At 62.9% G+C, this 26,844-nt stretch overlaps 11 protein-coding genes and 1 non-coding gene across 12 annotated transcripts; 7 read left to right on the top strand and 5 right to left on the bottom strand.

The window, feature by feature from the left end:
- Positions 1 to 18: 18 nt before the first annotated feature.
- LOC62_05G007213 (uncharacterized protein) lies at positions 19 to 1,474 on the top strand (the record flags this gene model as incomplete). The annotated part of the gene is made up of 2 exons (XM_062773733.1): positions 19 to 1,115; positions 1,243 to 1,474. The coding sequence occupies 2 exons, from the start codon at positions 19 to 21 to the stop codon at positions 1,472 to 1,474; spliced, it is 1,329 nt and encodes a 442-aa protein (XP_062629717.1).
- A 1,711-nt stretch (positions 1,475 to 3,185) lies between these two features.
- pst1 (Paired amphipathic helix protein pst1) lies at positions 3,186 to 7,290 on the top strand (the record flags this gene model as incomplete). The annotated part of the gene is made up of 6 exons (XM_062773732.1): positions 3,186 to 3,296; positions 3,425 to 3,495; positions 3,579 to 4,227; positions 4,268 to 4,489; positions 4,539 to 6,734; positions 6,781 to 7,290. 6 exons carry the CDS (start codon positions 3,186 to 3,188, stop codon positions 7,288 to 7,290), a joined length of 3,759 nt encoding a protein of 1,252 aa, XP_062629716.1.
- A 466-nt stretch (positions 7,291 to 7,756) lies between these two features.
- Positions 7,757 to 9,891, bottom strand: SPAC23H3.04_1 (UPF0658 Golgi apparatus membrane protein; the record flags this gene model as incomplete). The annotated part of the gene is made up of 5 exons (XM_062773731.1): positions 7,757 to 8,002; positions 8,047 to 8,466; positions 8,506 to 8,614; positions 8,669 to 9,471; positions 9,541 to 9,891. 5 exons carry the CDS (start codon positions 9,889 to 9,891, stop codon positions 7,757 to 7,759), a joined length of 1,929 nt encoding a protein of 642 aa, XP_062629715.1.
- A 2,997-nt stretch (positions 9,892 to 12,888) lies between these two features.
- Positions 12,889 to 14,037, top strand: LOC62_05G007209 (uncharacterized protein; the record flags this gene model as incomplete). Its single annotated transcript, XM_062773730.1, has 1 exon — positions 12,889 to 14,037. One exon carries the CDS (start codon positions 12,889 to 12,891, stop codon positions 14,035 to 14,037), a length of 1,149 nt encoding a protein of 382 aa, XP_062629714.1.
- Positions 14,038 to 14,064: 27 nt separating this feature from the next.
- Positions 14,065 to 15,494, bottom strand: tfa1 (Transcription initiation factor IIE subunit alpha). Its single transcript, XM_062773729.1, has 3 exons — positions 15,329 to 15,494; positions 15,186 to 15,281; positions 14,065 to 15,127 (listed from the first exon to the last, which is right to left on the bottom strand). The coding sequence occupies exons 1-3, from the start codon at positions 15,448 to 15,450 to the stop codon at positions 14,107 to 14,109; spliced, it is 1,239 nt and encodes a 412-aa protein (XP_062629713.1). The 5' UTR covers positions 15,451 to 15,494; the 3' UTR covers positions 14,065 to 14,106.
- A 231-nt stretch (positions 15,495 to 15,725) lies between these two features.
- Sat1 (Diamine acetyltransferase 1) lies at positions 15,726 to 17,418 on the top strand. The gene is made up of 9 exons (XM_062773728.1): positions 15,726 to 15,819; positions 15,861 to 15,890; positions 15,925 to 15,972; positions 16,011 to 16,094; positions 16,130 to 16,174; positions 16,213 to 16,335; positions 16,385 to 16,718; positions 16,770 to 17,051; positions 17,138 to 17,418. Exons 1-7 carry the CDS (start codon positions 15,769 to 15,771, stop codon positions 16,505 to 16,507), a joined length of 504 nt encoding a protein of 167 aa, XP_062629712.1. The 5' UTR covers positions 15,726 to 15,768; the 3' UTR covers positions 16,508 to 16,718; positions 16,770 to 17,051; positions 17,138 to 17,418.
- PITHD1 (PITH domain-containing protein 1) lies at positions 16,545 to 17,371 on the bottom strand (the record flags this gene model as incomplete). Its single annotated transcript, XM_062773727.1, has 3 exons — positions 16,545 to 16,718; positions 16,770 to 17,051; positions 17,138 to 17,371. 3 exons carry the CDS (start codon positions 17,369 to 17,371, stop codon positions 16,545 to 16,547), a joined length of 690 nt encoding a protein of 229 aa, XP_062629711.1.
- Positions 17,419 to 17,616: 198 nt separating the features above from the next.
- Positions 17,617 to 18,424, top strand: lsm4 (putative U6 snRNA-associated Sm-like protein LSm4). Its single transcript, XM_062773726.1, has 5 exons — positions 17,617 to 17,664; positions 17,707 to 17,748; positions 17,918 to 18,067; positions 18,114 to 18,237; positions 18,278 to 18,424. Exons 1-5 carry the CDS (start codon positions 17,662 to 17,664, stop codon positions 18,397 to 18,399), a joined length of 441 nt encoding a protein of 146 aa, XP_062629710.1. The 5' UTR covers positions 17,617 to 17,661; the 3' UTR covers positions 18,400 to 18,424.
- A 998-nt stretch (positions 18,425 to 19,422) lies between these two features.
- On the bottom strand, positions 19,423 to 19,494 carry LOC62_05G007204. The gene has a single exon. It is a non-coding gene; the product is annotated as a tRNA-Asp (tRNA).
- Positions 19,495 to 20,143: 649 nt separating this feature from the next.
- On the bottom strand, positions 20,144 to 20,323 carry LOC62_05G007203 (uncharacterized protein; the record flags this gene model as incomplete). Its single annotated transcript, XM_062773725.1, has 1 exon — positions 20,144 to 20,323. The coding sequence occupies one exon, from the start codon at positions 20,321 to 20,323 to the stop codon at positions 20,144 to 20,146; it is 180 nt and encodes a 59-aa protein (XP_062629709.1).
- A 2,514-nt stretch (positions 20,324 to 22,837) lies between these two features.
- On the top strand, positions 22,838 to 24,267 carry TPES (Tropinesterase; the record flags this gene model as incomplete). The annotated part of the gene is made up of 6 exons (XM_062773724.1): positions 22,838 to 22,986; positions 23,033 to 23,177; positions 23,225 to 23,395; positions 23,517 to 23,783; positions 23,841 to 23,992; positions 24,030 to 24,267. 6 exons carry the CDS (start codon positions 22,838 to 22,840, stop codon positions 24,265 to 24,267), a joined length of 1,122 nt encoding a protein of 373 aa, XP_062629708.1.
- Positions 24,268 to 25,052: 785 nt separating this feature from the next.
- Positions 25,053 to 26,844, top strand: LOC62_05G007201 (uncharacterized protein). Its single transcript, XM_062773723.1, has 4 exons — positions 25,053 to 25,891; positions 25,986 to 26,033; positions 26,084 to 26,121; positions 26,228 to 26,844. Exons 1-4 carry the CDS (start codon positions 25,287 to 25,289, stop codon positions 26,719 to 26,721), a joined length of 1,185 nt encoding a protein of 394 aa, XP_062629707.1. The 5' UTR covers positions 25,053 to 25,286; the 3' UTR covers positions 26,722 to 26,844.

Raw genomic sequence — 26,844 nt, 5'->3', positions numbered from 1 at the left:
TCCTGCAGTGCAGGCAGGATGCCCACCACCCCAGCGTGGGGCCATGCGCCCGCCGTGTCCGCGGCGCCATACCCTCCTGTCCATACCAGTCCCCCCACCCCCCTCGGCCCCTTCAACTTCACCTACGCCCCCTCGATAGGCGCAGAGCCAGTCACGCTCCGCGGGGTGATCACGCCGCTGTCGGCTCCGCTGCCGGCGTACCTCGCGCAGAACAGCGGTGACGACGCACTGCGGACCTTCATCTACGCCGACTTTATCCAGCGCCAGGCCGAGCCAGCGCCGGTGTGTACCTGTGTCTACTGCCCCAGTGCGCAGGGAGCAGTGCACTCCGTCCCCGTGTTCCGTGTCGACGATCCGCAGGCTCCTCGAGCTCCTCAAGCACCTCAAGCTCCTCCGCCGGTCGCGGTTGACGTGGCGGTTGACCTTCCCTCTGGCGTCCCGGTCAATGGCCAAGCTCCTCCTCCCAGCCCCCCTCGCAGCACACCGCCTACGGTCACGACAGGTGTGCAGACCGATCCTGTAGCCTCCCCCCCGCAGCCTAAAGCCTCGGTTCTGCAGCCGCCTGATCGCCCGCCCCGTCGTAGAGTGGTTTCCAAGACAACACCTGCTGGAACTGCTGATCAATCTGCGCCCAGCAGGAGTGAACCGGCACACGAGTCTGATCAGCGGCAGGAAGGCGCAGGTTCGACGCCCGGTCACACACCCAAGAAGCGCAGCTCACGGCGTCGTCGTGAAGAGGACATTCCGCCTGTTCCTCCGCTCCCACCGCTTCATTCGGCATCGCTTCACCGCTCGCCATTGGACTCGAGCGGCAGCCATGACAGCCTCCCTCCGTTCGGCGACACGCTAACTTTCTCAACGAAGGACAAGAAAAAGGCCAAGGCCGAGTCGCCTCCCGCTTTCCAGATCCTCACCTGGCCTCGTGCCCGCCTCCCCCCACCGCGGGTCCCCTCGGTACCCTTCCCTCTCAGCCTCGAGGCCGCCGACGAGTCGAACACTGCTCGACCTCCGCCAAGTCAACGCTTACCCCTTCCCGATGCCTGGACGAACGGAGGTGAACGCCCCTCGGTCGTGCCCCAGGTCCGCGATGACACCGACTGGCGACTGGCCATGGGGTGGGTACCTGTGCCGAATGTCACTGACAATTCTCAGGGCGCCACGGAAGAGTGCCGATTGGGCTGATCTGTCGTCGACCGAGGGGTCGGAAGTCTCTGTCGAGGCGAGATCTCCTCGCCCCCTCAGGAGCGTCAAGTCTCTCCGCAAGCTTGCTCCCCGGCGAAAACCTACGGCCGATGTGCTGAACGCCGATTTCTCTGCCAGCTTGGCTCTTGATGACATCTCGGTCGCCTTGTCAGAGCTCGCGAGGCTTCTGTCCCTTCAAGAGCAATCTATGGAGGTCACTCTTGGCATTGGCCGCAACATATCAAACACGTTGCGTGACTACATCGCACCACCTTCTGTAGGTGTCGTCTGATTAAGAGGCGTCGCTGACCTAGCAGAATGGCGAGGCGTTAATGACCGATCGCCCTCCGACAGCCCATTCCGAGGTGTTCGTCCGGGGCAATCATTCTCGGCCCGTATCCGTCTCCGAACACACCCATCATATTGCCCACATGCCTGCGGCTTCCATTCCTTCCACTCCCACCTCAATAATACGAGAGGAGACACCTCCGCAGGAAGACACGCCGCTTGCCGACATCAGCATGCAGGCCGACATCATCCACCAGTATCGCTTGCCGCTATCCGAAATGCCACTACAGGCGGGGCGGAGGCAGAGCGAGCTTCTGCACAGTTGCGAAAACATCGACGATCACAGCCTTTCCAGCCTATCAAGCTCTGCTTCGTCCAATGTGGCCACCAACTCGACCTCTGAGGGGACTGCACGTGCCGTCCAGGTCTACATGCCCCCGCCGTTTGCGACGGAGCAACCCTCCGACCCAATCCCGGCGGAGACACCGACTCGATCGAGCGACGACGTGCCATCAACGCCGGTCTCGAGAGCCTCTCACGGCCCCGATGACAGCTCAACTCCGTGCTCGCCTCTTTCGCCACTGTCCACTCCCTCGACCCCTTCATTCGCGATGGATGCGGAGGAAGAGGGCTCGCCCGGATGGCTGGCTGATCCTCACAGTACGCTAAGCATCATTATCGAGGAGAGCGAAATGAGTCCTGGGGGAACAGCAATTCATTCCAATGCCTTTCCCCTTGTTCCTCGGCCCCAGTCTCCCGAGAGTGACGGCGGAAGCAGTGAGAGTACCCTGTAGAGTAGTGAGTAGTGTAACCTGTTTCTTGTCGCGACCAATACATGTAGCGCGGAGAAATGCACATTGGTTGCTTGTTGGGGTTGGCGTCAACTCAGAGCCACCGTTAACGAAGCTGCCCTCATTGTGACATTCGTACATCATTGTTACCAGAATCGAACATGCCTGTAACTGTGGTTGCCTCAACTCTGACGAGACCTCTGATGTCCATCAAAAATGATTATAAAATCGAGTTTAATCAAAGTCAAGAGTCTTGGCATCTGCCACAACTGATAAGGAGATGCGGATCGGCATCTCGACGGCGTTATACGGCGTGGCATTTTTTGTCGCCGGGTCCGCGACCTCCACTTTTCACGTCCGCTGGCAAAGTTAACCGGATCTGCCCGTTGGGTGAAGGACAAGCAGATTTGCTACAAACGTGCAAGCAGTGTGTGTGGGGACAGATGAGTGAGCATTGAACACCTCCACACCCACACAAAGAGAACATGCATACTGCGCCGTAACAGTGAAGCATGCAACACAAACAAGTCGTTCCGTTCCCCGGATACGCTTGCGTGCTGCATACCCCAACGCGGCTGATTAAAAGGCGATTGCGTTGTTCCATTGTCCTTTTGTTTGTCACGTGACCACTCTCCCACGGTGGCCCTTGGTTTTGGCTGGGCTGGGCTGGCTGCTCGTGGGTTGCAAGCCCGTCACGACGACCCACCCCCCGCCCGACCGAATGCAACTCGTCCTCACCCCCACCATCGTCTGCTCTACCACCAACACCTCGTCATCCGCCCCGATACACCATCCAGCACCTCGCAGAGGCTCTCTCTTCACGCCTAGAGCATCTTCCTCTTCCCCTGCAGATTTTCATAGCTCCCCAGCCCGAAACACCACCTCTCCACAGCCGTACACCCCCCACCCCACCTACAGCCGGCCATGTCCAACCCTCCGCAATCCGGCTCGGGCGGCGGGAACTGGTCGAACCGCGACCCCGGGTACAGACCGCTCAATGTGCGCGACGCGCTCAGCTACCTCGACCAGGTCAAGGTGCGTTGTTGTTTTATTGCCGGCGGCGGCGGCGGTACGGCTGGGCGGCGGCAGACACCGGGGCCGAGCAAGCGCCAGCCAGCGTAGTGTAGTATTGGTGATGAGCTGACCACCTCCCTCCACCGCAGATCCAATTCGCCGATCAGCCAGAAGTGTACAACCGCTTCCTTGACGTGATGAAGGAGTTCAAGGGCCAGGTGTGAGTAGCTCGTGTTCTTTGTCCTTTGGGTGGATGTGGGGCTGCGCGAAATCACGGTAGATAGATACTGACACCCACTGTAGCATCGACACGCCTGGCGTCATTGACCGCGTCTCGACCCTCTTCAGAGGCCATCCATCCCTCATCCAAGGTTTCAACACCTTCCTGCCACCTGGCTACCGTATCGAATGCTACGGCCCCGAGGGCGACCCGCAGGGCATGATCACCGTCACGACGCCCACGGGCACCGTTAGCCAGGTGCCAGGTGGTCTCGCGGCGGCCATTGATCAGCGTGAACGCGAGTCTCAGCGCGAGCAGGCTCTTGCCTCTGAACCTCCCGCATCCGCCGCTCCATACTCGCAGCCACCACCCCCTGCCCCGTACCCCGCTCAGCGTGCTGCTCCCCCCGCTCCCGCCCAGTCGGCCCAGCCCCCGGCTCGTGCCGCCGCACCCCCACCCAACGTCAACATGCCTCCGCAGCACCCTGCCGCCCCCTCGGGCCCATCAACCCCCGGCGCCGCTCAGTTCCTCGCCAGCGGCGGCCTCGGCCACCAGGGCCAGCAGCCCCAGTCCCAGCAGCAGGCTGGCGGCGCGCGCGCACCCATCCTCGAGTTCAACCACGCCATCTCGTTTGTCAACAAGATCAAGAACAGGTTCAACTCGGAGCCCGAGACGTACAAGAATTTCCTCGAGATTCTCCAGACGTATCAGCGTGACCAGAAGATTGAGGAGGTGAGTTTGAACGCAGTGGACACGTGTCTGACAGCCCCAGGTGTACGAGCAGGTGATCGACCTCTTCAAGCACGCGCCCGACCTTCTCGCCGAGTTCAAGCAGTTCTTACCCGAGAGCGGTGGCTTCGGCCTCGGCAACTTCATGCAGGCTGCATCCAGCACGCAGACGCAGACCGCGGGCCAGAAGCGCAAGGATGCCAAGGAGCCTGCCCAGGCCAAGAAGCGTCGCGCCGGGCCTGATGGCAAGGCTGCCCAGCAGAAGGTGAGTCACTCAAGCACGCACCCAATCACAGGCACTGACATGTGAGCAGAAGAAGGCCGACAGCCCTGTCGAGGAAGAGGCCGCCGCCACGACGACTACGCCCCCGCAGACTCTCGCCTCGCCCGACGAGGTCGCCTTCTTCGACAAGGTCAAGAAGTTTATCGACGACAAGGTCACGTACCACGAGTTCCTCAAGCTCATCAACCTGTTCACCCAGGACATGATTGACGCCAAGATCCTCCTCGAGCGTGCCAAGGAGTTCATCGGCGACTCTGGTGAAGTCTGGACAACGTTCAAGCGCATTGTTGGCATCGATGACCTCGGCAGCGTCGGCCGCGCCACGACCGCCCAGAGCGGCTACGGCTTCGGTGGCATGATCAACATTGACAACCAGACCTCGGAAAACACGCCCATGCTCGAGCGTGTCAAGCCCGACCTGTCGGGCCCCAAGGTCAAGACCTCTGGCCCCAGCTACCGCAAGCTCCCGCAGTCCGAGATCAACCTCAACTGCACTGGCCGTGATGCCATGTGCTGGGAAGTTCTCAACGACGAGTGGGTCTCGCACCCTACCTGGGCTGCCGAGGACGCTGCTCCCTTCCTCGCGCACCGTAAGAACGCGTATGAGGAGGCTCTGCACAAGTCGGAGGAGGAGCGTCACGAGTACGACTTCCACATTGAGGCCAACCTCCGTACCATTGCTCTCCTTGAGCCGCTCAACAACAAGATCCAGACCATGGACCCCGAGGAGCGCGCCCACTTCAACCTCAAGGCTGGTCTTGGTGGTCACAGCAGGTCTATCTACCAGCGTATTATCAAGAAAGTGTACGGCAAGGAGCTCGGCCCTGACATCATCCGTGCTCTCCACGAGAACCCCGTCACTGCCCTCCCCATTGTCCTGGACCGTCTCAAGGCCAAGGACGAGGAGTGGAAGAAGGCTCAGCGCGAGTGGAACCGCGTCTGGCGCGAGCAGGATGCCAAGAACTTCTACAAGGCCCTCGACCACCAGGGCGTGGTGTTCAAGGCAGCCGACAAGAAGACGCTCGCCGCCAAGAGCTTGATTGCCGAGATTGAGGCGCGCCGTAGGGAGCAGGCCAACGCCCGCAACGCCCTGCTTCGCCCTCGCAACTCTCCTCGTGCTCGCTTCCAGTTCCAGTTCGAGTTCAAGGACGTCGAGGTTCTCAAGGACTCGCTCAAGCTCATCTTTGGCTACCTTGACCGTGTGCCCAACATGAACGCCCAGGACAAGGAGCGCATCGAGACTCAGATCCGCGAGTTTGTGCCCCTCTTCTTCATGTTCGACAAGGACGCGTTTGACGCCGAGTTTGGAGATGCCGAGCACGGCTCTGACGAGTCGGACGGTGACTCTGACGGTGACGCTAGCATGGCCGGCGACGACGACGACTCGAGCGCCGCTGCCAAGAAGAAGAAGGCCGAGCCCTCGCTTCGCAAGCAGCTTCTCAAGGCTGCTGGCGACAAGGACGGCCTCAAGCAGCGCGAGAGCACCTCTACTCCTGGCCCTGAGGACGGTGTCGACTCTGCATTGGACACTCCCGACCGTGCCGAGACGCCCATCCCTACGCCTGCCGACCCTGCGGCTGTCGCCGAGGCCGTCGCCAAGGACAAGGTTGACGCCGAGGCGTCGGAGCAGACCTGGGTCCAGCTTGACACTTCAGACGAGTCAGCCGCCTCGGACGCCCCCGACGTCCCCGCGCCCAAGCCCACTCGCGCTGGCAACTTCTTTGCCAACAACCACTACTACGTGTTCATCCGTCTCCTCCAGATCCTCTACTCGCGCCTTGTGTTGTGCAAGACCATTGCCGCTCAGCTCGCTGCCGAGAGGAAACAGCCCATCAACCCTGTTGCCATCCGCCTGGGTCTTGCCGAGCCTGCCACGGCCAACTTCGGCATCGAGGCTGGTGAGAACCCGTCGGTTCACTACTACGACCACCTCCTCGCCCTCGCCGAGAGACTGTTCGACAATGACCTCGACCCCCCAACCTACGAGGAGACTCTGCGTCTCATGTTCGGCAACAAGGCCTACACCATGTTCACTATTGACCGTGTTGTGAGCGCCATCTGCAAGCAGGCGCAGACTATCCTCGGCGACATGAAGAGCCAGGAGCTCCTCAGCCTGCTGCAGCGTGACCGTGCACCAGAGAAGACGACCACTCGCCAGCAGATTGCCTACCGCATGAACGCCGAAGGCGTTCTCGGCCCCGACGAGAACCTGTACCGCATTGAATACGTAAGTGGCAGCTGAATGCTCGAGATTATTAGCTGACGAAACACAGATCCCCCGCACCGAGACGGTCGCCGTTCAGCTTCTTGCCCGCGAGGACTTGACAATGGACGACCCCGAGACTGCCGAGCAGAAGTGGCGCCAGTACATTGACAGCTACGCCCTGACACATCCTACCGAGGGCTTACCCCACCGTGTTGAGCAGCCGTTCCTGAACCGCACGCTGGGTGAGCTGCCCGACGAGCTCGGCCCCGAGCTGTTCGAGACGCACAGCGGCCTCCAGTTCCGCGTCGCATCTGGCAACTACCATCTCTTCTACCAGCCCGGCACCGAGGACTACTTCCACCGCGCTAGGCCACAGGCCGAGGAGGATGAGCTCGACGCGCAGGAGAACCGGTTCTTTGACGCGGCCAAGAAGCGCCTCGAGGACTGGATCAACAAGCCGGCCGAGGGCGACGAGGACGAGGCGCAGGACGCCGCCGTCGACGCCGAGCCAGCTGCGGCTTCCGAGGCAGCCGACGGCACAAGTACTGCCGCGCCCGTCGCTGCCGCTGCCGAATAGATGTTGATTTGCTATCGCACTCCAGCGCTGCTGGCAAGTGTCCTGTCAATCGATGCGTAGTTGTTGTATTAGTGACTCTTGTGGCGATCACAGCCCAGCACAGATAGATACCCGTTTCCGTTTCCCCTTTTATAGCCAGTGGACCATGTGTCATGAATGGTGACGCCCAACGACGACGCAAGCTAGTGGATATGTCTATAACGCCCCCTAAGGTTTGCGTCGGCCCCTCTACTAACAACATTAAACACAGAAGTGCGAGGATACAAATAGCGCGTAGGGACCGGCCCGGAACGCTCTAGTCAATAGTGAGGCGCCGCAACTGCCGTGCGTTGAGGTCGGTCTGGCCGAACTTCGTGGCGGATGTCGGAGGCTGCGACTCAAGCACAATATTTTCACGGACATTGTCCTTGGTCTTGTTGCGGACTGAGATGGCGTCAGCAGGTGAGGACAGGAACAAGCTGCACCACTACTCACCAGCCTGCTTGAGGCCCTTGCCAAAGTTGCGCCAGACGATGATGCCGAACACCAGGCATAAGATGATCATGACGATGGATAACGCCGTGAAGACGGACAGACTCCACGTGAGGCGATAGTACTTGGACACTGGTTTGCCTGTTTCCGAGTCGGTAACCTGTGCCTTGTCGGTGAAGACGCGCACGAGTTTGAAGATGAAGTAGGCGAGGCCGCCGACGAGGCCGACGTCGAAGGTTGCCTGAACGGTGTGAGCGGGCGCAACGATAACTTGGCAACACTTACCATGAGCCACGATATCTCCATTCGAGCCGCAATGACGCCCATGACGAGCCACACGAGCGAGAGCGGGAGCATGACCCATGTGAGGATGTATTCTGGGTCGGTCTTGTTGAGGACAAGGAAAATGAACTGGATACCAAAGCCGGCAAAGAAGAAGAAGGAGAAGCACACGAGGCACTCAAAGATCTGGTACTCGCGGTAGTAGCGGCGAATGCGGAGGTCGGCGCCGAGGAAGCGGTAGATTCTCCAACCAAACTCGCGCCAGATGAGGTATGTGAGGACGATGATGGTGAACTCGGCTAAGGCGATGAGCGCAATGACGACGCTTGTGAGCGCGTTGAGTGGCAGCGTGAGGAGGGCTCGGTGCTCGGACGAGTCGGTGCTCGTGGTGGTCGCGCCGAGAAGCTTTCTGACCTCGGCCATCTGGACATGGTTAGCTAGACCCAGTATCCGAAAGCTCACCTCGATCACTGCGTAGATGAGCAGAAGGGCACCGAAAATGGCCAGTGCGATGACCTGGATGGTATTGCGGGTGCGAATGGCGTAGACGGTCAGGCCGACCTGGACCACGCTTGGGTTGGTCAGCCTCGCCCTCGGCGCTCTCCAGCCCACGCGCTACACTTACTGGGCGATACCAAAGACGGTAATGTAAACGGGCAGGCGCTCGCACTGCTTATCACCAGAGTTGCAGTCCATTTCACGGTTGTAGCGCCAGAAGATGTTGGCCTGAATCGCAATGTTGATGATGGCCTCGAGGAAGACGACGAGGACGAGGAGGCGACAAGGAGTCGAGTCGGGGATGATCCGGTCGAGCCAAACAGAGATGGCCCAGCGCTTGCGCTTTGGAGGAGCGTTGGCTCCTGCTGCTGGGGGGAAATCCACTTTTTTCTCGCTCTCGTGTGGCTTCTCGTCGTCATCGTCGGCGAGCACCGACGGGCTCTCGCGGTACGGCGAGCCTGCCATCGAGCCAGCGCCGGGAGGTAACGGGCTCAGGCCAGGCGAGAGCACAGACGTCGCGCTTGGCGATTGGGGCTGGACAAGCGGGTGGAAGTTTTGGCTCCCACTCGGCTGGCGCTTGGCCTTGTGCACGAGCGGCGTGAATGTCGTGCTGCCTGATGGCGAGCGGGCAATGTGCGTGCTCGACGCCGAGGGGGATACGCCGCCAAACGAGCTGGGCGGCGCGGCCGAGCTAGCAGACGGTAATGGACCGGGCTCGTCTCTGAGCGGCGTGAACGCGTGGCTCTTTGGTGGCCTCGCCGAGCTGGGGGCCCGTTCCGGCGGGGGTCTGTTGAGCCTCAGCTCGCCGGGCCGCGAGTCGCTGAACGAGGGCTGACTGCGCGGAGGGTACGTCGGCTGGGTGCGGGGGACATAGTTTTCTTCAGACGGTGGGCCCGAGCGCCCGGCCGCGTGCGGCTCGTCTGGCGAGGCCTGAAGTGTTGTCAGCTCTGCTGGGCGACCCTTGTCGTCGGCTGCAGCAGGCGTGGGCGGCGCGCTTACACTGGCCGCCGCCGTTTGCACTGGACGCACTGGGAGGGGTTCGGGGCCGGGTCCGAGCGCTTGGCCAGCGGCGAGCGGTGGGTCGTGCTGCAGCTGCTGCGGCGCCGTGAGGGGCGGCACGCGCGGGAGAGGGCGAATGTGCCCCGAGTAGCCTTGGTTTGACGGCGCGCGGCTGGGCTGTGTCGGTGCTCTGCTCGGCCCAGCTGCTGATGGTCCGACGCGCGCCATTGGTGATGTGACGCCACCGCGTTGAGGAGAGATGGGCGATGTCGTGCCGTCGCCATAGTCGATGTAGTCTGAGATTGTGAAGCGGTGGTCTGGCTCGCCGGGCGAGCTGGGAGAGTGCGCCATGGTGCAGGTGGTGGGTAGGGCGGGAGGGAGGGAAGGGAAGGCGGTGTGTGATGAGAGTTTGGGGCGTAGTGTGTTGGCGATGTCGAGAGGAGATGCAAAGAGTGTCAATGCGGGAAAGGGGGGGGCGAGGAAGAGTTGCTGTTATTGTTGTTGGCTGGTGGGGCTGAGGCGGTGAGGAGGAGGAGGAAGGGGGTGAGTGTGTGGTGTGGTTGTCGAGCCGCCACCCAGCGGGCGAAGAGGATGTTGCAGCGACGACTTGTCGCGTACGAGGGGGACGATTACTGTTTGAGAAGGAAGGAAGATGAAGAGGGAAGGCGAGGAAGGCAGTCGAGATGGCCGAGGGTGTGTGTCGAGACGATGCCTGCCTGCCTGCCTGCCTGCGCCTGTGCGCACGGTGTCTGTCTGTAAGCGTTGCAGCTGTGTCTGGTCGGGCAACGGCAACCAAGCAAGGAAGGACTCACTGGCGCGTGGTGCCGTTGTTCGTTGCTAGCTAGCGCCCCCCCTCCTTCACGCGTGCAACAGCAGGCGGGCGGCATGCAAAGTGGCGGCAGCGGCGCGCGACCCTTTGCCCTGTCGCTTGCCGCTTTGCTCTCTGGGCGCGCGCGCGGTGGGCAACCCATGGATGGGGTCTCCCGGAGGAATCTCGTCAGGAAATAAGGAACACTGCCGTGCCTTGGCACCACCACCACCACCAAAAGCCAAAGCACAGCCCCGAACCCCCGTGGCGGCGGCGACGGCAGCGCATGACGCCGGCAAATGCACTGGGCACCATGGTGGATCGATCTTGGATGGAAAGATGCACACACCACACAACAAACATGCACAACGGCTTCGTGGCACTCATGCATACTTGAAACTCTGGCCCCCTCGACAAACAATAGCTGCACACAGCATCTGCCACGCTTGCCCCCAACATCCACACACACACACAACGACTGCTTCTCTGCCCACTTCTTACTGCTTGTCTCCCGGGGCACCGGCCTTGAAACCAGCCTCGACGCCCTTTTCCCTCAGGTCGTTGAGCCACTTGTACACAACCCTGCACGTGTCAGCCACTCCAGCCTGTCGCGCAGAGGTAGGTTACTCACGAAAAGTCCTTGCTACCCAGCTCGCCCTCGCCATCCTTGGCCACGGCGTCGTAGACGCTGCCGGCCGCCCATGTCAGCGGCGTGGGGAGGTTGTGCGCGTGGGCAGCGGTGAGCGCAAGGCCGACGTCCTGGGGTGTGTGAGCGCGTGTCGCGGTTGTGTCTCTGGACAACTCCATCCTCCGCCAACCCACCTTGAGCATGAGCTTGGTCTGGAAACCACCAGAGTAGTCACGCGAGCCGGGCGAGCCCTCGACCTCGTGCAGGGGCGAGTTGACCTTTGACGACCACGACTGGGCTGATGGGTGTGTGAGCGGCTTCCCTAGGTTCCCGCCAGCCATAACTCACCAGACGACGTGTTGAAGATGTTGTGCAGGAGGACAGGGTCGATCTCGAGCGCCTTGCCGAGGGCGAGACCCTCAGCCAGGCCGATCTGGTTGATGGCAAGGACGAGGCTGTGGATCAGTTGTGGCACACACGGCCCCACTCACTTGTTGCAAACCTTGACACCGACACCGGAGCCGCTGCCACCGCAGGGGACGACACCGCCAGCGCGCGCCATGAACTGCATGAGCGGGGACGCGAGCGCGGTCGCGAGCTCGGAAGCAGAGCCGAACATGATGGTGAGGGTACCGGCCTTGGCTCCGGCAATGCCTGCGGGTGTGAGTTGCGATACACCAGCACAAAGAGCTCAACTCACCACCAGAGACCGGTCCATCAACCATCAGCGCATCGAGCGACGTCTGCTCGTGCACGCTGTCCGCGATGCGGCGCGCAGCAGTGGGGTCGAGCGTCGTGTGGTCGACGAAGAGCGAGTGGCTGTTGGCCTTGCCGGCGGGGATCGCAGCGTCGGCAGCGTCGCCAAGCAGCCAAGGCGCAGCCTTGACCGAGTCAGCGAGGGACACGCTCGCGTCGGCGCCCTTGAGGCCGGCGACGAGGCCCTGGTCGCCGAGGTAGACGGCCTCGACCTGCGGCGTCGAGGGGAGCATGGTGAAGACGCGCGCGGCGTCCTTGACGAGCCTGGAGTGTCAGCGGCGCTATGCCGACCCACTCACGCCGCGGGGTTGTCGACGCGCTTGACCCGCGCAGCGGCCTCGGCGCCCGAGATGGCCTTGACGCCCTCGACGAACAGGCGCGCATTGTCGTCGGACGGCTCGCAGATGACGATGCTGGGCTGCTCGGTCGCGCGGCCGGCCTTGGCGTGCGCAGCGGCCGCGGACACGGCCTTGGTGTACAGGTTGGTCGCCATGGGGCCGCCTGGGGGGCGTTAGCGGGTCAGTTCCGCTTGCGATTTCTGCGATTTCCGGAGCGCCGCGGGGCGGGGCGGGCGTCGACGACGGGTACAGCCGCGGCGACGGGATAACGCCGCGTCTAACGGCGCAGATGTCGCGACTCACCCATGGCACCGAGGCCGATCCAGCCGAGCGTCGAGGAGCGCGAGAGTGCGATACGGGTAGGCAGCATCGTGGTGGAGAGTGTGTTGTTGAAGTGTCGTCGACGTCCTCGCCAGACTTCTATGCCGGTGGGTGCTGGGTGGTGGGTGGTACTCCTCCGCGCGTCATTCCCTCGGGCCGAGAGGGCTTAAGCGCAGCCGGGCGGATCATGGCGGGGCAACCGAGAACAAGGCTGAGGGGCTCCAGGACACGTGGTCAACGTGGATCCCGCGTGGCGGCGGTGGCAATTTCGCGATCCATCTTGCCTCTTGCTTCCTCGACTTTGTCAAAGTCACTCTCGACATCAACATCCACAAAGGAACAACCACATCGCACTGATCCGACCCGTACCCGCGTTCACGAGTAGTCCCAACGCACGCCGAGAATCCTAGCCACCTCCCCAACCCATATCGTAACGAAAAGCCCGGCGCACGACCCGCACACGACCTTCCTTCCTCCCCTTCCCCCTCCTCCTCGCGATGCCCCGCTCCCCCTCCCCGCCCTACAGGCGGCGCTATCGCTCCCCCTCGCCGCGCTTCAACGACCGCGACCGCGACAGGTATCGCGACTCGCGCGACCGCCGGCGGGACAGGGACGAGAGACAGTGGGAGAGCTACTACCGGCGGCGCGACTCGCCGCCGAGCACGTCGGCGTCGGCGTCCGGCGTGCCGACCAACGCGGCGTCCTCGCGCGCGGGATCACCAGAAGAAGGACAGATCACTTCCCCCGAGACCCGGAGACGCAGCCGCTCGCCGCGCCGCAGGCGCTCGCCTAGTCCGCCGCCACGGGGCGGGCGATGGGCCGACTCGGACAGGTATCGCGGCGACGGGTGGGACAGCCGCGATCGCGACAGGGACCGCGACTTTCGGCGCGGCGGCAGACGCGAGTTCGACCGCGAGCGCGATCGCGACCGCGGGTGGGGAAGGCGTGGCAGCCGCTCGCCGTCCCCACGCCGGCGGGACACCTCCCCCTCGGCCTCGTCCGCGCGCTCATCAAGACTCACCTCGCCAAGGCGCGACCGCTCGGCGTCAGCAAGCCCGCGGCGCGCGCGGTCCCCCGAGCCACAGAGGAAAGACGCACCGCCGCCAGCTGCCGCAGCCTTCGCGCGTCCCCCGCCGTCTGGCCCCCGCGCAGAGCGCCTCCCGCCGACCGCGCCGCGCGCTTACGGCCCCGGCGCGGCGCCGCCGCCTTCCGCACCGCGCATTGAGCGGCCCGGCCCCGCGCCAGCGTGGGCGGATAAGCGCCGCGTGACGTCCCCTTCGGCCTCCTCGACCCCCACTGGAGCGGGCGCGTCCGTCGCGTCCAGCTCGCCGTCGATTGCGGAACAGCATGCGGACCCACCACTGCTCGACCCCGACACTGCGGCGCGGCTCCGCGAAGCGCGCTTCATGGCCGAGCTGCCGCCGCTCAAGGTGCCCTTCGTTGGCGCGTGGGAGGCCGAGCTAGCCGCTAATGTTGCGCGGCTCGCGCCACTGCAGGCCCAGGTGCTCCGCGCGCAGTCTAGCGCGCGCCTCGCTTCCGCCGTGCTGGCCAACGCGGAGGCCGAGCGCGCCGCTGCTGGCGAGCGGCGGCGGCTCATCGCCAACCGGCTGGCGAATGGCGCGATTGAGGGGATTATTGGGAGCTGAGAGATAGAGAGAGAGGGCAGAAGACAGCTGTGCTACAACAATGCATGATGATAATACTACTGCTACTGCCTACATGTTGGCCGACATGGCCTCGTAGTACGCCTCGTACTCCTCCGTCGACATGAGGCCCTCGTGCTCCTCTGTGATATCGGCGAGGGGCACCGGCTCGCCATTAACCATAACAGTCACGTCGGCTGCGGGCGTCGTAGCCGTCGTGTTGGGCGTCGCCTCACCCGACGGCTCGGCCGTGTCGACCTCGACGTCGTCCTCTTCGTCCTCGTCCTCAGGCCTCACCTCGTCAATGGCAGCGTAGTGCGCCTCGAGCGCGTCAAAGTCCTCGGTCTGCTCGGCCGCCTTGGCCTTGCGGTGCTCTGCCTCGGCGGCGGCCTTGGCGTCCGCTGCGGCCTGCTTCATGCCGAGCGTCGTGGCCTCGTTGGTCACCGTCGACTCTGCGATCCACACGGGCAGCGCGTTCTGGACACGCTGCGCCTCGGCCTCCTTGGCGCGCGCCTCCGAGTCGTCCTCGGCGTCGATGACGACGTCGACGCGCCGCCTCTCCCCAGCGGCAGCGGCCTCGGCGACCGCCGCGGCGTCCTTGACGTTCAGCGCGATCCAGGCGTTGATGTTGATCGTGGGGAGGTTGGCGCCCTCGATGCCCTTGAGCGCGTCGCGGATCGGCGCGGTGGCCACGTTGAACCGCTGCATCCTGTCCTGGCCGACGTTCTGGCCGCCGTCGTCGTGCAGCGCCGGGTCGTCCTCGACCAGCTCGGTCCCGCACACCTCGCATGCGAAGCCGCCCATGCTGGGGTCGAAGAGGCGCGACACCTCGAGCGTCTCGTACGTCCGCAGACAGTTCGGGCACAGGTACCCCCGCTTGCCGACCTCGTTCTTGATCTTCTCGTCGATCGCCTTGCGCATCATCGCGATACGGTACTTGACCACATCGGCGAACCCGCGGTAGTCGAGGTACCAGTAGATGACATCGCGGGACTTCGTCATGCCGTCGCGGCCACCACCGGTGAGCTGTGCACCGGACGCAATCTGGCGCTGCTGGAAGGACGTTAAGGCGACCTTTTCTTTGTTCACATGGCTTGGGGGGTGTGAGCACTCAGGCTTCGGTGGCCGGCTGCCGCCTCGGTACCACTTACCGCTTTATCAGCCGGTCGACGTGCAGCTGGCCGAGGTACTTCCTCACGTCGTTCGGACCGACGCCGAGCATCTCACCGAGCTTCTTCTCCGTGATCCTGCCAGCGTGAGCTCCTCATCCCTCACTCGAGACGACCCAGCTCACACATTGTGGTGGGTGAGAATCCGCAGTAGGATGATGTACGGCGAGTCGTAGAACGAGTAGGCGACCTTGTAGACGAGGTCCTGGCAGCGACGAGAGATCTCGTCTTTTGTGAGCTCGGCCATGGTGTGTGTTGACCGGCTCGTGAGCAAGGCTGAGGACGAAAGAGTGGCGAGGCAAGTGTCACGAGTTGTAGGAGTGTTGGCTGCGAACAATGGGCAGCATGGTGAATCGCGGTTACGCGGGACCAAAGCCACGTGGCGCCCGGCGGCTCTTGTTCGGCGACTCCGTCGTCGATCGTGGGTGGGGTGGGGCCGACGAGCCGAGTGCAAGCCGAGCGAGTATGCCGCGGCCAGCTCAACCGCCAAGCGCGACGTATATAACTGTCGTTTACACTCTCCTTCATCTCAAGAACCCGAGAACCCGAGAGAACAACGCAAAAAATGACCACCGCCAACACGTACGAGATCAAGCCGGCCACCGAGGCGGACATTGTGGGTGTGAACAAGGGGGGAGCAGCAGCTGACCGCCACAGCCCGACATGCTCGCCATGATCAAGGAGCTCGTAGGTGCTGTGTCGTGGGCTGCACTCACTCCAGGCTATCTACGAGAAGGAGCCCGACGCGGTGGTCAACACGCCCGAGATGGTACGTGGGGGGCCTACGGCGCGCTGACCCACCCCCAGATGAAGGAGAACCTCTTCGTCAAGAAGTACGCCGAGGCGTTCGTCGCGCGCACTCCGTCTGGACAGGCGGTCGGCCTCGCCCTGGTGAGCTGACTATAGCCCGGTCCAGCTGACAGCAGTACTTCTTCACCTACTCGACGTGGCTCGGCGTCCCCGGCCTCTACGTGAGTGCCTCCTTGCTTAAGCCCGACTCACGCCCCAGCTCGAGGACCTCTACGTCGTGCCCGAGCACCGTGGTGGCGGACTGGGCAAGACGCTCTTCGGCTACCTTGGCGAAGTGGCCAAGGAGCGCGGGTGCCAGCGTGTCGAGTGGCGTGTGCTCAAGGTGGGTCGCGGCGCCATCTCGTCACGTCCGTTGCTGACCTCTACCCCAGTGGAACACCCCCTCCAAGGACTTTTACGAGAAGCGCCTCGGCTCAGAGCCCCAGTCGGAGTGGGAGGGCGAGCGCCTTGAGGGCCCCGAGGCGATCGAGCGCCTCATCGCGCTCAAGAACTAATAGATGGTGTCTACATTATACAACAAACATGCTACCACTACCGGATAGTCGTGTAGTTGCCCTTCTTTTCCGCGACGCCGTCGACGGGCTTGTCGGCCGCGTTGGCGGCGGGGATCTGCCCGAGCTTGCTCATGTCCATTGAGAGCTGCTTGGCGTCGCCCTTGAACCCGACGTAGAAGACGGTTGATCGCGCGGAAGTGTTGGCCTCGGACTGGGGCGTGTGTTAGCCTCGCCACACTTCCCGCCAGCTTGTCGCACTCACAAACAACAGTGTGACGCTGAACACACTCGCCATGCGCTGCACCTTCAAGCTCCACTCGTCGACCTCGCGCCTGCCGGCCCCATCACGCCGCTGCAGGGGCGGCTCGCTAACGTCGAGGTCCATGATCGGCGTGAGGGCCTCGAGGTCGGCAAAGTCCGGCGCGTTGGGCAGGTTGGCGTACAGGCGTAGTCTTCCTGGCCGGTGGGGGTGGCCTTGGCCTGGGAGATGGAGGAGGAGGGTGCGCAGGCGCACGCTGGCGGTGAACGGGATGTGGAGGATCATCTGGGGGTGTCAGCCGCGAGCGTAGCGAGCGGCGTGGGCGGTGTTGGCGAACACAACTCCGCATAGCCCGACCCCACACGACCCACCTCGTCGTCAACCCCGCTCTCGACAAACTCCTCCTCGTCCAACCTATCGTCCCAAGTCTTGATGACCTTGGGCGCGTTGCCCGGCTCGACGAGATTCAAGCCAACGACATTGTCCCGGTCGATAAACGCCCACAGGTTGGCGTTGGCGCCCTCGCCGGCCGACACGCGCTCCAGCACGTCGGTCGCGACCGACGTCGTGAGGTCGTCTACTGTTAGGTCGTCTGCGCAGCTCATGGTGGTGTGGGCATGGGTGGTGTGTGGTGGTGTGCCGTCAAAACAAGAGTTACGCCGCGATTATGAAGCGCTCGCGATGCGCGTCCGTCCGTCGCCACCACCACAGCATCGGCCACCGGCCAGATCCATGACGCCACGTGCCGTTATCACTCGCCAAAAATGCCACGTATTCCCAACCTGCCGATCATGAACACAACCACCTACCGCTACACAACTACACCATCCAGTTGACGGTCACCTTCCATCCACTTTAGAGATACCATCACTGATACCAGAGCAAGAGCGACACCATGGTGAGTTGAACGCAGTCCCCTGAAAGCCCAGCTCACCCCCAGCTTCCGCTCGCGCTCCTCTCCGCCGCTCAAGGCAAGCCAATGGTGCGTGTTTGACTTTGTTGTCCATGTCGGCTGACCAGGTGTGCTTGCCACCGTGACGTCGATGCGTTCTATCCACGCCGGAACATGCGATTCTCACGCTGCTTCTTACTCGTTGTTCACCCCTGCGCTCACGCTCGCTACGCCCGCGCGCCCGCTTGCCCGCCAACAGCTTGTCGAGCTCAAGAACGGCGTCACCTTCAACGGCCACCTCGTCGACTGCGACAACTTTATGAACGTGACCCTCAAGGACGTGTACCAGACGAGCGCGGACGGCGAGCGCTTCTGGAAGATGAAGGAGATGTTTATCAAGGGGAATGTGGTGGGTGGCGTTGTATTCCTCTTCCTGCACCCGCTAACGCACGCAGATCAAGTACTTCCGCATAGCCGACGCCGTGCTCGACCAGGCAGCTGAGGAGCAGGAGAAGCAGCGCGCACTCGGACGGCAGCGGGGCGGCGCGCGCGGCGGCCGTGGAGGACCCCCTGGTCGTGGTAAGTTGTCGAGGTGAGGCGGGCTCAGCTTACACCCCAGGACGTGGAGGACCACCCCGCGGCGGACACGGCGGACAGCCCGGGCGCGGGCGCGGTGGCCCCGGAGGAGGCGGGCGCGGTGGCCGTGGTGGCGGACCGGGAGGCCCTGGACCACGACAGTAGGTCTGGGTGTAGATGCATGGCTGTAGCAGTGAGGTGGGGTGGGGTGGGGTGGGGTGGGGCGGGGCGTCGAGGCGATGGAGGATGGGAGGGCTGGCCACTGACCTATGGCGGGGGATTGGCGAGGTGATGCGGAGCGAGAGGTACTGACGCGATGACTGGCGGCGAGGTTGACGACGGTCTGACCCAACTCACAACCTCAGCTCGATGAGTGCATGCCGTCAAGCCGATGAACGAGGTGCGGATGAGGTTGGCGCGCGCAGCCATGCACCACTTCAGCATCCGCAACCCCGACGCCTCGCAAAACCTACTTATCCTCACCGATCCCGAATCTCCAGCGCACACAGCCGAGACGCGGGCAAGGCGATACCCGCGTGACCGACGGTGGCGCCTGGCCGCGCCGCGAACCGAAGCTGCACCGCTGCGAACGAGGTCCGGCCACGAGGAGACCTGTCCCACACAGACGACGAGCAGCTGGCGCGGAAGCGGGTTGCCTGCCTCATTGGCATTTGGTGGACATCACGGCGTAACCTCATCACATCGTACCCGATCCTACGATCTCCAGCCCCAAGCTCCACCCGAACGCGCCCCCGTGCCCTGGTCCGGAGCAAACAACGATATCCGTTCCAAAGACATTCGGCAGAAGACTGAGGAGTGCTGGCTGCTTGGCGCCTGGATGGGGATCCCGACCGCAATCCTGTGCGGAGAGGGAGCAAGCAACACGTGATCCTAACGACCCAACACACCCAAGGAAGGCTAGGGTTAATTTTCCACTTGACCCGTCTACTCGCACTGCGATGCGTTCACTGGCAAGAGCAAGAAGGCTGAGTCTGGGTGTGTTTCCCCGTTTGACGCACCCTTGGACCCCGATGCGAGGCATCGCGAGGCAACGTCGCGCGTTTGCGAGCACGTCGATAGGAGCGGTTGCGGGGCGAGCGGGGCATGCCTGCCCTCCAGGCCTGTCCTCCGCATCCGGCCAACATCTAGCCTGCTGGCAAAAGAGAACATCTCGCGACGCTGCGCTTCCTTCCTGTCGGGGAATCGAACCCCGATCTCCCGCGTGACAAGCGAGCATACTGACCGTTATACGAACAAGAATTGGTGTGCGGACGAACGGGGCGAGGGGGTAAGTAAGGGTCGGTGCGGGTGCGAGTTAGGGGCGGGGTGCGAGCGCATGTGGCGCCGGCGCCGTCTCACGTTTTGCCAACCGGCCCGTCCGCCGTGCTGGGCTACTGCGCGAGACGACGTCGTTGCTCGACTCGGGGGCCTTGGCTCGATTCTCGAGTGGTTGGGGGTGAGTGGCACGCCGCGGTGGGTGGTGGCTACTCGAGGTGTGCCTCATCGCCACATGGCTGAGCTGCTACGCTGCGCGACGGCGCAAAAAGCTCACGCCCGATGACTACATCAGACGACTAAGTTGTCGAGAGATCGAATACGCCTCATTCTCTCGTAACCTCCAACTCAAGCGGTAGACAGAAGCATCGTCTCTGAAAGCTTTGTTTTCCGCCTCGCTGGTGGTCTTGCCGCGGGGGCGGACTTTGACATCCTGGTCAAGGAGTATCTCCAATCCCTGAGGAATGAGTTGATGTTCCCTCTGTGGAAGCGGCCAGCCGACACTTCACGCGGTGGACAGGAGCAGCATCTGAACACTTGATGTTGTGCTCGCTTCGAACAGCTTGGGTAATGGCATCCAGTCGCATTGACACAAGTCAGACCGACAATCTTGCCGTACAGCATCGCCTCGCGCTCACCGTCCGCCGTCCCCAGGGTTAAACAGGGGTTTTTTGTCGGTCTTTGCGTTGTAGTTGGGATCGGAATAGGTACTTGGGTCGAACTCGGCGTCGAACGGATCGACCTGGCACTTGTTCTTGCTCTTGCCTTTGAACCCATCGCGCTCAGGGGACTTGTCTTCATCGCCTTTTCTCATGTCTCTGGTAGATGGGTCCACAGGCAAGGTCACCTTAGCCTTGTTGGGGTTCTTGGGATCCGTGTAGACAGGTTGTCGACGATGGAATCTGGATCGTGGGCGCAATCAATCGCACGGTAGCGGACAGGTGGCCACACCAGTCGGGCTGTGGCCATCGCGCCACCATCACCCACCAGCTCGATACATCAAGTGCGTGCCACCGCACCCCGTGGGGCGATGGCTGATGTGTCGTCCAGAACCGAGCCCGAAACGGCCGCCTGGCATCAAAAAAAACTACATACGACCGCGCGTCCCCGTGTCGAACAACGGGTCCAGGATTGATTTCTGTCGGAAGAAACAGGTTTATAGTAGGAGTGAGCTACGCGGCCTTGCGATGGGCCGTATTGGGATCTCTTTGACCGGCACCGCAGCCCGTTGACATCGCTCGACGGGTACTACTGTACCGAGGATATTTGTTGTACGTAGGGGATGCATGCTTGCCACACGGCGGTGCAGCGCCGGAAGCTTTGTCGACGTGTAGCTTCCACCTCACCGTGGCAGGGGTCAGCCGTTTCACCGGCCCCTAGCCAGCTCCGTTGCTCCCTACCCCCTGTCACACGTCCCCTTGCCCTACCCCCTACCCCCTTGCCGAAGCTCCCCTTAGACTATGCTTACGCTGTCCTGCATAATTAACGGCTGCGTATGTAATGTAATTTCGGGCAGGCATGCCAGGTACAGTTACCCATCGGAACCACTGTCTGCCGAAAAGCAACCACGTGAACGCCGCCACACCACGATCCCACAACGGTGGTTGCTCACTCATCTGACCTCGTGGCCTCGTCGCGCGCTCCCGCCCGATCTCCTGATCGCCCAGCGCCCTACCAACGCCCTCAGCTACAAAATGGACCGCGCGTACTGGAATAGATCCCAGGCCAGCTACATAAACTTAACCTTGACGAACCGACTAGACATGCTAGTAAAGAGAGAACGGAACGTTTACTCAATTGTGCTACACGGCCTTGCAAAAATGCCCGCTGGCACCTATTTCACCCTCCACCGTCCGACCGTCGGGATGCATCTGGTATGCCCTATGCATCGCATACTCTAGGTACAAGACAGAGTGGTACATTGGTGGTGCATTGGTGCATGCATAATGGCGGGCCTGGCCGGGGGGGCTCCCACCCAGGAGAGCTGCCACACATGGCTGTGGCGGGGCGCTTGGCTTTGGACTCATTCTCATGTCACATCGCGTCGCCATCCCTCAAACTTCCTCCACCCATTAACAACAGCTACAACCCTCACAGCCCTACATAAAACGACATCGGAACACGCTATACACGAACCACGCGGCACGTCGAAAAAGCAAGGCCACACCACCCCGTTTCCCACCCCGTGGCCGGCCGCCATTCCCCCTCCTCGCCTCCCCACTTTCCTCCCCTCCCCTCTCCCCCCCATGCTCACTGCCACCTCCCAAACCCCGCCATGCGCCGTAAAATGCAGCAAAAGAGAGAGGGACCGCGCGGGGCTTGAACCCGGACCATTCTCAACCGTAAATCCTAACCAGAACCGAGTGTTTAATTAACCTGGATAAGGGGGTTGCTTTTACTTGTGCTACGCGGCCTTGGGAGAGTACGTGGGGAGAGGTACATGAGTGCGCTCGGCGCTTCTTCCTTCCTTCCTTGGATGGGCAGCGGTTGTCACTCTTAGGCCTTTCACGCAGCAAGTCTCCTCACCAGCTTCATTCTGGGCTTCGTGGATGGGGCTGGTACTCTCAAGCGCACTTTGATCTGCGTACGCGGCTCCCCCAATTCTCGGCTTGGCGGCGCTGGTTGTGCAGTCTGGATCGAGGCAATCACTGACCTACTGCAGACGATGGCAGACGACGAGCCGCAACCACCCGAACTGTCGGCCACATGTGGCGCCACCGAGGAACTCAGTGAATCGTCTCGCGCCGAAGACGCCGAGTTCGGCCAGAAGCACACCACATATCAGCACCGCGCGCGTGCTATCCTTCCTACTCACCTACGCAGTCGGCTACACCTCCGTAAGCGACATGGATACTCGGTGCATACGCCGTCCTCGCCACTCGCCTGCACGTGGTGGGGCTCCGGTTCCTGCCCTGCGCGCCAAAGCTCGACCCGGCGGCCCGAGCAGTGGCGCCAGCCGCGCGCCGCGGCGTTGTCGGCGCTCGCTCTCGACGCGCAGTAAAGAACAATCAACCCGCCTGTCGGTGGCGCCGTGGCGGCGATCAAGCAACAGCGTCGTAATCGGTAATTCGCACAGGCCCAGTCCGACGAACAGTGCTGGCGTCGTCGTGCTGGCACACGGGGATGGTTGCAGCTTGCACCCGGAACAACTGCCTTTGCGCTCGCGCTCGCTCGTGCCTTCCTCCCCCCTCTCCCCCTCCCCGCGGCGACCCGCGCGTCGGGTCCTTCCCTCCCTCGTTGACAACTCGACATTCCCCTAAAATCTGAGACTGCCTTGCCCCTGTTGCTTCCTCCCAGCTCCGCTCGCTCACTCACCACACCCACCACCATGGCCACTGTCCAGATCAGCACCAACGGCGTCGGCGTGGCGCTGCACGCCCGCATCAGCGTGCCGGGGAATGCGCTCGCGCAGGCCATTGACCCCAAGCTCCCGACCATCCTCTTCTGCCATCCGACCTGGCTCGACTCGTTCTTCTTGTGCGTGTGACGGTGGGGGAAAGGACTGGACGCTCACACGCCCCAGCTACCCCCAGATCGAGGACCCCCTCTTCTCGCAGCACTACAACCTCGTCGCGTTCGACCTCCGCGGGCACGGCGGCACGCAGGTGTCGGGCCGCGACGAGGCGTACTCGGTCGACACGGCGGCGCAGGACGTGGCGGCAGGTTTGGTAGGTCCGCGCGGCGCGCGACAGCGGAAGGAAGGCTGACGCTACAGGACGCCCTCGGAGTCAAGGACGTCCATGTCGTCGGCGCAGGCTTCGGCTCGCTCGTGGCCGCCGCGCTCGCTGCCGCACGGCCAGCGCTCGTGCAGGGGCTGGTGCTGATCGCGCTCCCGCCGGCACGTGACAGCGAGGAGACGGCACTGGCGTTCCGCGAGTGTGAAGAGGTGAGTGAAGAAGCTGGTAGCCGGCGGTGACGCGGTGACTCGCGCTGCGAACTCGAGCGCGCGGTCTGAGCGATAGCCGTTCGCCTTCTGAGGACGATGGCCAGCTGACCTCCCCACCCAGTCGCTCGTCCAAGCGGTTGCGAAGCGCGACCTCGAGCTTCTCGACATGATCACGACCGCGACGTTTGAATACGACGCTGGCGCGCTCCCCCGTGCCGTCCTCGAAATCCGTGACGAGTACGTCGCGCTCGCGCGCGCACACTTCGCCACCGCGACCGAGCAAGAGGCCGCCGATGCAGCGTGGTACATCTGGCACCCGGTGCGTGCGCGTGCTCCCCCGAGCGCCGAGACGCTAGGGCGTATCAAGGCGCCAGTGCTTCTTCTCCAGGTGGGTGTTGTCCCGTTGTTGGCCGAGGGTCCGAGGAGCGCGCTCACACACTCCCAGGGCGTCGGCACCACCGACTCGTTCGCTGAGGACGCCGAGAACTGGTGCACAGAGTTCAACTTTGCCCAAGTTAGCCAGGGGCACAGCGCGCGCGCCAACGTCACGCTCATCCAGCATGTCGACCACTACATGACGCTCACGAGTCCGAACATGTAAGCGGTGGCCCCGCGGTCGTGTCTAACCGCCCAGTGTCAACCCTGTGATCGCAAAGTTCATCGGCACACCTCTGAGCGCCGGCCTGCCCCCTCTCCCGAGCCCGGGCATCCACATCACCGGGCGCTCGGGCAAGGCGCGGCGGCCGAGCACGCCGCGCGGGCTGACGTTTGACATCCCGCCGCCGCCGCGCGTGATCCCTGGCATGCGGACGATCGGGGACGAGCTCGACCGGCTGGCAGTCGACACGATCGTGACGGGCGTGTCGGACTAGATTGAGGAGTATATGTAGAGTGCGTGGAGGGGGCGTAGGTGAAACGTGGTGATGCGTGCGGCGCGGCGTAGCGCACAGGGCCACTGTGTGGCGTGAATGCATAAGGCAGTCGTCGAGTCGACGTCGACATTGTTGTTTGGTGGTGGAGGCCCACTCGCCCCGCCCCGCGCGCCACAGCAGCCACACCAGTTTTGTTATCTTGGCGCGCTGAAGTTCGCTAGGCGTCTGATTGCAAAGTCTTGGCATGCCGCCAAATGCAAGTTTTCGACATGCGGGACTTGGCGGAGTTGACTGCGGCGACCAACACGGTGCATTGCACCAGGCAAGCTGAGCCGCAACGGGCTAGCTGGCTGGCGAGTTGGTTGGCTGCAGGCTGCAGGCTGGATGCACAGGCACGCCGTGACATCGGAGCACAAGTGCAGCAGACGGGTCGGTCGCGGGTCGGGGGATCGGAGGGGCTGCGCCGCCGCTGCGCTGCGCGAGGCTGTGGAGTTATCAGACCTACCTGGGTGCGGTGCCGGTCTCTGCGATACCGTCGCCGGGTGTGTGCATTAGAAATGAGCCGTGTCAGGCTTCTGATCGTCAGTCTGTAGTCTGTATGAGCTCTGGGAGACGTTAGATGCAGTGACGTGCCTGCGTGGCCTCCGTGACCTGGGCGGGTTGTTTGGATGAGTCAGGCTGGTCACTATCAAAACACGACAACCGAGACGACGGGCGCGGCGGCGGCGACGCGTTTCACACCCACCACACAATTCACAACTGTCAACTCGTCACTCGTTTTCGCCGCCGCCGCCGCCGCCGCCGCCGCCGCCAGAGTCGACAACTCTTCATTTCTCATCATTCAGCATTTGCTTCTCCTTCCAATCACCCCTCCCTCTCTCGCTCTCTAACCACCTCACTCTACCCTCGCCACCCAGGCATCCTCTCACACACGCGCGCTACACCGCGTACAAAAAGCACCACTCCACACCGACTCGGTCCCCCCTCCACCACCCCCCTCCCCGTCGCCCCCTTCCTCCATGCCGCTCCAAATCCTCTCGCATCGGCGGAACAAGTCGAGCGCCAACACGCCCGACTCGCAGTCGGCGCCCGCGTCCCCCGTCATTGTCGTGAGCGAGGGCAGCACGCCCGTGCAGGGCATTTTGCGGCAGCCGTCGGCGCCCAGCGTCGCCGACAGCGACATGACGGGCTCGAGCACGTCCGCGTCGGCGTTCGGGCGCGCCAGCCTGCGCACCAACGGCCTCTCGTTCGGCCGCACCGACACGAGCGACTCGCGCTGGTCCGTCGATGACCGCGACACGGCCTCGACCCCCAACACGTCGGTCTCTTCCTTTGGCGCCATGTGTCCTTTGCCCGAGTCGGACGGCGTCAAGCTCATCCCGTTCTTCAGCATGACTGTCTCGTCGACGTCGACGCTGAGCTTCATCGGTCTGCCTACGCGCTTCCGACCGCTCGTGCTCGACACGATCAGACTCGCGTGGAAGCGCGGAATCAAGAACTCGGGCCCCGTCGAGTACCAGGCCGACCTGATGAAGTTCCATAAAGCCAAGGGCTGCGACGGCGGCGTCTGGGAAGTCACCATGAAGGACAGCTGCTGGATGCCCCGCAGCGAGGACAAGGTCTCGTGAGTGCTGTGGCGTGCCCTCCATGCCGGCTCGCGCGGCGTTGCCACTCCGCAGGCGACGAGTAATCAGTGACTCTGTGCTGACACATCACAGGTCCAAGCGTATCATTCTCTACCTGCTCACCGAGTTTTCGCGTATCGGGTGAGCGGAGTGCTGCTGTGCAGAGGGCCAGAACTGACATCCTCGCGCAGGTACCTCCTGGAGTCAAGTTTCCGCACAAGTGCAAAGGGTGAGTAGCATTAAGGCCTGCTGCCGTTGCCGCCGGCCCAGCCGGACCCGAGCGGTACCGGAGTCGCATCAGATACGGCGTCGCTACAACGCTGACCCACCACCAGACTCTGGCAAGGACACGCTCACGTTCGCCCGAGCCGAGCCCGATGCCGACCCCGTATTCATGGGTGTTGCATTCTACTCGTCGGACAGAATCTGGATTATCGATGCTGAGGCCGATGTCGGCCAGGCGCTCGAGGAGGGTATCAAGGCACACTGGGTCGACGGTGTGCGCGACGCCCGTGTCCGCGAGCGGCATTGTCGCGAGCTGCGCCTGCGCGGCAGCCCTTGGGTCGCACACCACGCCATGGGTCTCATCAGCGCGCGCAGCATCATCCTCTCGATCATGAAGAACATTACACATACGTCGCGCGGGTACACGTTCGTTGGCAGCGTCAACATTGCCGACCTCGACGAGGGCGAGATGCCGCTCCTCATCTTCCGCAAGCTGACCACGACCGAGCGCAACAGCGGCATGTTCGGATGGGGTGACCCCAACGCTACGGTCCCTGCGTTCCAGCCCATCAGCAAGGCCGCGGCTGCCAGCATGGCCAAGTGAGGACTTTGTGTGACGGCTCGCCCCAGAGGCGCTCCCGTCTGTGCCTAGTATATAGTAGGCGCTGCCAGTGACAGCGTTAGATTGTGACGAGATATGTAGATTGTGACTGTGCCAACTGACACG

Source organism: Vanrija pseudolonga, chromosome 5 (assembly GCF_020906515.1).
Source record: "Vanrija pseudolonga chromosome 5, complete sequence".
Lineage (NCBI taxonomy): Eukaryota > Fungi > Basidiomycota > Tremellomycetes > Trichosporonales > Trichosporonaceae > Vanrija > Vanrija pseudolonga.
The sequence above is the reverse complement of the archived record's forward strand: the minus strand, read 5'-3'. Positions and strand labels throughout refer to the sequence as shown.